Source organism: Phoenix dactylifera, chromosome 17 (genome assembly GCF_009389715.1).
Source record: "Phoenix dactylifera cultivar Barhee BC4 chromosome 17, palm_55x_up_171113_PBpolish2nd_filt_p, whole genome shotgun sequence".
Classification (NCBI taxonomy): Eukaryota; Viridiplantae; Streptophyta; class Magnoliopsida; order Arecales; family Arecaceae; genus Phoenix; species Phoenix dactylifera.
In genome coordinates this window covers 9102911-9110469 of record NC_052408.1, presented here as the reverse complement: position 1 = coordinate 9110469, position 7559 = coordinate 9102911, and the positions used below count along the sequence as shown (strand labels likewise).

General features: G+C 39.8%; 1 protein-coding gene across 1 annotated transcript; it reads left to right on the top strand.

Annotated features, from left to right (window-relative positions):
• The first annotated feature begins 552 nt into the window (after positions 1 to 552).
• LOC103706377 (AT-hook motif nuclear-localized protein 23-like) lies at positions 553 to 2032 on the top strand. Its single transcript, XM_008790452.3, has one exon. It carries the CDS (start codon positions 775 to 777, stop codon positions 1684 to 1686), a length of 912 nt encoding a protein of 303 aa, XP_008788674.1. The 5' UTR covers positions 553 to 774; the 3' UTR covers positions 1687 to 2032.
• The last annotated feature ends 5527 nt before the right edge of the window (positions 2033 to 7559 follow it).

The window sequence follows — 7559 nt, the reverse complement described above, 5'->3', positions numbered from 1 at the left end:
ACAAGATGAGTCCATATGCCAAATTATAGATGAAGTTACGATTCGTCCAACCTCAAACATACCAAATAAGGCTAAAATTATCCAATGACCCCGTTCCATCGGATGGTCACTCCAATCCAAATAACTACGGTGTACTACCAAGCTTGTGCTTTTTCTTTGGTACCACCAACCATGGCCATGCAACCCTAGCCACACACGCCAACCAAAGCAAGCCTAGCCAAGAGAAAGAGCGAGACGCGGGTCCCACCAGCCGCAGCCACCGGCCTCCCACTTTCTTCTTCTTAACCACAGCTCCCCAACTTTAACCCCTCTCTAACCTAGTTTTAATATAATAATATTTAATGTTAACCCTGATGAGCTTTGACATCACCATCACATTATATCACGTATCATATCGCTCCCCTGCTCCCTCCCCTCTCTCTTATATTTTATTGGTGTCATCGACTTCTAGCCTCTAGGCATTGCCCACTCCCTCCTCTCCCTTTCTCTGAAATCTGAAGCTCGCTTAAGTTCTCCTTCCTCTTTTCATTCTCCACTTTTTTTTTTCTATATTTCCACCCTCACCATAGGGTTCCATTCCACCTCCCACCCCCACCACCACCACCACCTTCGCTTTTATTTCTCCTTCTTTATTCCTCCCAAAAATATATATATATAAAAAAATCGCCCTTTTTCAATTCATTACCCACCCTTTTCCCCTTTTTTATAAAAAAAAAAATCCAACTCAACCGTTTTCTTCCCCCCAATAATTACTATATTTCTTTGGATGCCGGCATGGCGGGCCTAGATCTCGGCACTGCCTCCCGCTTTGTCCGCCCCCTCCACCACCGCCCCGACATCCAACTCCAGCGCCCCGACTCCGACGATTCCGCCGGCGGCGGTGGATCCGGAGGCGGCCGCGGCGATGACTCCGCCCCTGCCGCCTCCTCCGGCGGCCTGGAGCTGGTCGCTCCCCACGGGAACTCCTTGGCCACGGGGCCGGGAGACGTCGGCGCCCGGCGCCCCCGCGGCCGCCCCCCGGGGTCGAAGAATAAGCCGAAGCCCCCAGTTATAATCACCCGGGAGAGTGCCAACACCCTCCGCGCCCACATCCTCGAGGTCGGCAGCGGCTGCGACGTCTTCGACTGCCTCGCCACGTACGCACGCCGCCGCCAGCGCGGCGTCTGCATCCTCAGCGGCAGCGGCACCGTCGCGAACGTCAGCCTACGCCAGCCGGCCTCCGCGGGCGCCGTCATCACCCTTCACGGCCGCTTCGAGATCCTCTCTCTCTCCGGCTCCTTCCTCCCGCCCCCGGCCCCGCCGGGGGCCACCAGCCTCACCATCTTCCTCGCCGGCGGGCAGGGGCAGGTCGTCGGAGGGAACGTGGTGGGCGCGCTCATCGCCACCGGGCCGGTCATCGTCATCGCCGCATCGTTCACCAACGTCGCTTACGAACGGCTCCCCCTCGAGGACGAGGAGCCGCCGCCGCTTCAGATGCAGCCGCCCGTGTCCCAGGGCTCGGGCGGTGGCGGTGGAGGTGGCGGTGGGACCAACAGTGGCGGTGCTGGTGGAAGCGGGAATGCTGGGAATCCGTTTCCTGACCCATCTAGCTTGCCGTTCTTCAATTTGCCGCTCAACATGCCTCAGTTGCCGGTGGACGGGCACGCCGGATGGTCCGGTAGTGCTGCAGGCCGGCCGCCCTACTGATCACAGGCAATAATCATGGGAGCTTCATCGATCAAATTCATGGAAGCAGAAAAGGTTGGCATGAATTTATGAGGACCTGTGTGTACAATTACTCCCCCTCCCTCTCTCTCTCTCTCTCTCTCGTTTTGATATTTTGGTCACTTGGCTGTAGGTTCTACCTTTTATGCGTTCATTTCCCTCTGATCGATCACCCCATGTTGTTTGTTGTTTATTATGGGAACTCTAAATCTTGTTTTCATAAAACAATGGGTTTGAGACTGCTACTACATCCCTTTGCACTAGGGTTTTACTGTCTCTACTTGTAGTATTATCCCACCTTCTATATTTAAAGTTCCTTTTGAAGTTAGTGTGGATTTTGTTACTGATATTTGAGGCTTCTATATGTGACAGAATAAAAAATATAACAAACTAGGCATACGATGCACAGAAGCCTGGTTTTTTATTGCTGGGAGTTGTTTTAGAATATTGTTATGTCCAAATCCTTCCTAAGGAAAAAAGCAATCTTCAACATGACTTGTGCTTTCTTATATTATTTCCTGCAATCCCATTCTATATTTATTTTTTTGATAAAATTAGTATGGCTTCTATGAAGAAAAACAATATATATATATAACAAAACATAAGGTATGTAGAAGATTGGGGTTTATTGATAAGTGTTGTTTATATATTAGTGAGAAGTGGGTGCGGGAGAGGAGGGCATGGGAAGTGAATTTTCAAACTGACTTCACGATATTGTTTGAGTTGCGTTGATGGTATGATACCAAAAGAAGCAAATGTTGGCTCTTATATCCATGATATTGTTTTGTTGTTTCAACTTATTTCCGTCATTCCAAAGCCCAAGTTTCATCATGTCTCCTTGCTTCTTTTCCTTCAAAAGATTAAGTAATCTTAGACAGCACTCTCACTACTGTTTAATAATTTTGGGAAGTATTATTTATTCTTGCAAGTGTTTTTCCTAATTTTGTTGTTACTCGAACATTTAATATGATCAGGAGTGGGAAAATCTATTATAATATACATATGGCACATAAACCTTTTTGATATTTTTTTCCCTTAATGATCTGCTTCTCCTTAGAGATCGTGGTGGCTGCATTACATCCTGTGGCTAAAGCTAATTACACGGTGGGAGGTTGTGACGTGAATGTTCTTGTTTTTTCTACTTGCTCCTGTAAAATCTGGTTTATTATTGTATACCTTTGTGTTTGAGGCTCATAAAAACATCAAATCTGGGCATCTTAGCAAGAAGCAAAGGGTTACGAGGCTTTTTGGGTGCTTGATCCCTATCATCATCTTGACTGATCTCGAAAAAAGTATTTAAGATCTCCCAATTCATGCTTCCTACGTACATGATCCTGTACCTGTGCTTTTGACGCATGATTATATATATATTGTCTGTAAGATTCATCACTTACATCTTGTTTTCTCTATCCCCAAGTTTCCCATACACCATCTTCTTAGGATAATTTGCATTTAACTGAGGAATGTTCAGGTCAGGATTGTCTTTATGATATTATGCGTAATTAACAACTCTTCATGAGTGTTATTAACTCTACTGTGTTGATTTGGAGAACTTTTTGATGAAACCCTAAAAGAAGATAACAGAAGAAGGGCGCATGAGTGCAATTCGTACTGATCTCACCACATATCTATTCACATCTCATTAATGAAGATATTCAAGATAATTAGTTGTAATTAATGACAGCATTCAAAAGCCTACAATTTTATCATGGAGCAGCTCAAAGTTTCCTTTTTTTTTCCTTCCCTTTGATTCCTTTTTGAGAAGATGTTTTTTCCCTTTAATTTGTACTTGTCTTTCCTGGGGTGGTAACGCAAAGATTAGAATGCGGAAATCATGAGTATTTAAACTTATGCTTGAACAGAATGAAAATCCCTTAAATTATCCTCTTGTGTGGATATTACTTAATATAAGAAGTGAATTATGCCTATTGATCTAATGTTTGTTCTTCTTCACTCTCTTCTTTCGTCTAAAGAGTGGGGCAAATGTTTTCTTTGTAATATTAGAAATATAGAAATATGACCACAACAATGGAACACCTTCAAAGTTCCTTCATCCAAAGGAAGATCTAGTTCTGATAATCCCCTTTATTAGATTATTTTCAACCAGGTTTATCCTGACAACCATTTAATAAATTTCATAGTAAGAGTTATGCTTACATGGTGTACTAAGTTATGTATATATTTAACATGATTTTTTATTTTTGCTAAGGTAACATGTTCGTTTTAATGTCATTTACTTATAAGACTAGGAACATGATATGCGGTGATATATGCCTCATCTTGTTGTATAATTGATTTTGGCAGTTCCCCTTGTTAGGGTTTCAGATCAGATTAGTTCTAATTAAATTGCATCAGATAATTAGAACACACACGTTCCTGTGCCACAATGTTGTCCGGAAATCATACCTTTTTAATCACCTCTGAGGATTAGATGTTCCTCTACACACAAAATATTTTATTTTGCCTTATTTCCGTAAGATTCTTTTCAAGTATAGGGGAGTTTGGGAGGTTTTCTTTTTGTTTGTATAATTTTAGAACGCCTTAGAGTTAGGTACTAATTGGGCTTCAGATTTTACGGTAGAGCCTCTTTGAAGACTTGACATCTCTAATTATTTGTCTAGATCATTCGTAAACTAAGGAACAATTTGAATCTAAGAAACATCTTAAAGGTTCTTATCTCATGCCAGTTGACTAAATAAATGAACTTACATACTACCTTTGGATTCCAGACAAACATTACATAGCAATATCGAAGTTCCTATACAATGATTTACAAGGATTGCTTCTTGTTCTCTTCTTGATGTGATTCCTCATCATTTTTGTCTGGAGGCCTAGACATATCAATTTCTCCTGCTCTTTTCCATAAGTTTTCAAATCTGGTTTTTGAAAACAATCTGCCTCTCATATTAACTTTGCTTTTTGCCCTCATATATCAAACATACAAACTTATGTTCCATGGACTTCGATGGTTAGAATGCTTGTCACAATCTAGGAGTCAATATACATGAACTTAAATTCCTTTTCACCACATTATTGCATGTAGATTTGACAATAGGTCTGGTCTTAATCAATTTTGAAGTTTCAAGGAAAAGTCCAGAGCCCATTGAATCATTTTGTACCTCCCAGGAAGTTGGAGAGAACTTGACAGCCATCCTTTCTTCTTTGCAGGAGAAAATATATATGTAATTTTTGACTACTGCTTGTTAATATAATTCGGTCATAAAGTAAAGATCTAGTATTTCTTGATGGAGCATTCTTCATGGGAACCTACTGAGGATTAGTTTTGACAATTCAATTAAGTTTAGAAAGAAGGAATGTAGACCAAAGATGACACTGGACACTAGTCAAGATCATTTGAAACTCAATTTAGATTCCTATCTTTCCTAAGTTACCAGCATTTTGGTAATTATGGATATTGGATTATGAAAAACAACAGTAACTTTCATCGTCTTTCTTTTCCTTCTTACATGATAGCATTCGTACTGCACTGAAAGTCTTTCTTTTCCTTCTTACATGATAGCATTCGTACTGCACTGAAATCCAGCCCCCGCGCCCCCATCATCATCAAAGGGTCTTCTTTCTAATTATGTTGGCTAGTGCCATCACTATGCAGTTGCAACTAAATCATTTAACCGTACTAAATATACTAAAAAATATTGGCAGAAAATATTAATCTTATGCCCAACATTGCATATATAAGGTCGGTAGGTCCAGGCTCCTGCATAGAAATTAAATGAAGACAGTATCTCCATCAGTGCAGCAAAGATGCCTATTCCATCGAATGATATGATTAATTAATTTGCAAAGGTTTGCTGCCTTTTTTTAAGTATTTATTCCTACAGTGCTGCATTAATTTTGTTGATCCAAGTAATGTGATAGTGAGGACCAACTCAATGTTCTCTGCTCTCTTTCTACAAAAAGGAAAAAGAAAGTTCTTCTCCCTCTATAACGTTTGCAAAATATACACATTTTATGAGACTTGAAGGAATAGAAAAGGTCACCTATCACTTCAAGCACAAGAGATACAGGTGGTTCTATTGGGTCATGATTGTAGTTTGTGATGACATTGACATATACTTTATATTTATTCTATCGGGTCACTCCAAATTCTCAGACCAGAAGAATTAAACCATATTGTAACTATGTCTTGTGCTTAACCACAATACAAACGATGTCATGTGCTTAACAGTGGCATGTGGATGGTCCAAATGTACTGTTAAATTCCAGTATAAATGTGAGGACCCTTACCAGGTAAAGAATACCTTGAGGTAGTCTTGTGACAAATAGTCAACACACTTTCACATCAGTTTCTTCTTCGATCCTCGCTATATTCATTATATAGTCGTCTGCTAAATTCTTCCATCAACTTGAAGGGACCCAATTTTCCTCTCTGGCTATCATTTTCCTTTGCTTCCATCTCTCCCCAAAAGAAAATTTCTTCTTCTTATTGTTCATCTTCGAAACGATCCGTTATACTTGCACCTTTTGCATACCATTCAGACCATTAATATGAAAGTTTGCTGTCTTTTGTTTTTTGTTTTTTTTTTATGAAAGAAAGTATTATGATCCACCATTCATGTGATTCTTGAAGTCAAAAAGAAACTTAGCACAGGGAGGATCATCTGAAGATAGCTCTGCACTAAACGAGGAGCGTATGCATATATGGTTGTGCTAAGCATTTCATAAGTATTTAGTTCTCACCCCAGATAGAAAGCACAGAAGTGGTTTGTTATAAGCTATTCTAGATATTGACGATAGAACTCCTTAACGGTTATCTGATAATTATTACCCACATCATCTAAATAAAAAGCAATTCCCAGATGCCCCTTGAAGATGTTGAGCACAATGCCCTCACAAGACCAGAAGACGATCAACTCTTATAACATTCAAGTGACATTATAGTTTATGAAGAGGATTTAAAGAAAGCTATGCGCGTATCCTTGCAATTTGAATATGGAGGAGATCTAAGCATCTAAAGATGTTCCTCATGATAAAGAGAAGGCATGTTACTTTTTCCAACTAAATGATGATTAATTAATAATCCTATTTTGCTCTACCGTATTTGTATTCACCATGCATGGGTTATTGCATCCGTGTCCCACAGAAATATGTTTAGGAACCAAATTAAGTTATTCTCAGAATTGTTATAAGTTATCATGTGTTTTGCAAAAATTGATGTAACCTGTTATAATGGAATTATGAAAATTGATATATAAGCCTACATAAAAAGAACTAATATTGTTGCACTCCTAATGGATCATGCCATGAAAGTATCAAATTATTTTCTTTTCCAGAATTCGTCTAACCTAGCTGCATCGATCCTGATCCTATACTTACAATAAAATAGCATCACAAAATCTTGACACTCCTACCTAAAAACTTGTGCATAATGCACAAGGATTACTTAGTGGATTAACAATACTAGCATAGTTAGGACTTTAGCATTGCTTGAGAGCTGTCGTGCATCTATTTGAAATGCTAGAGGCCAAAATTTACATGGGTCTGCCTATTATAAGTACTACATTCATATGAAAACTGTAGTACATGTGCATTTGATGATGAAAATACAGAATTGTCCATCAATTAACTTATTGAACTATAGTGATTATTAAGACTAGGGAGGGCCCGACTTTTTGAGTCAATAAAGCTTTCAGTTAATGACATGCACACTGTGTAATAGATGCATTGGAACATCTCAAAAGATGATGGTGTACTACCACACAAAGAGGAAATAGAATGAATCATCAAATAATTGCTACTAATGTAGAAGCAACATATAGAAAATATGAATGGACGAATGCATGCATTATCATAAGAATTTGCAATTTTACTGATTGATAAAATGCAGTCATTAT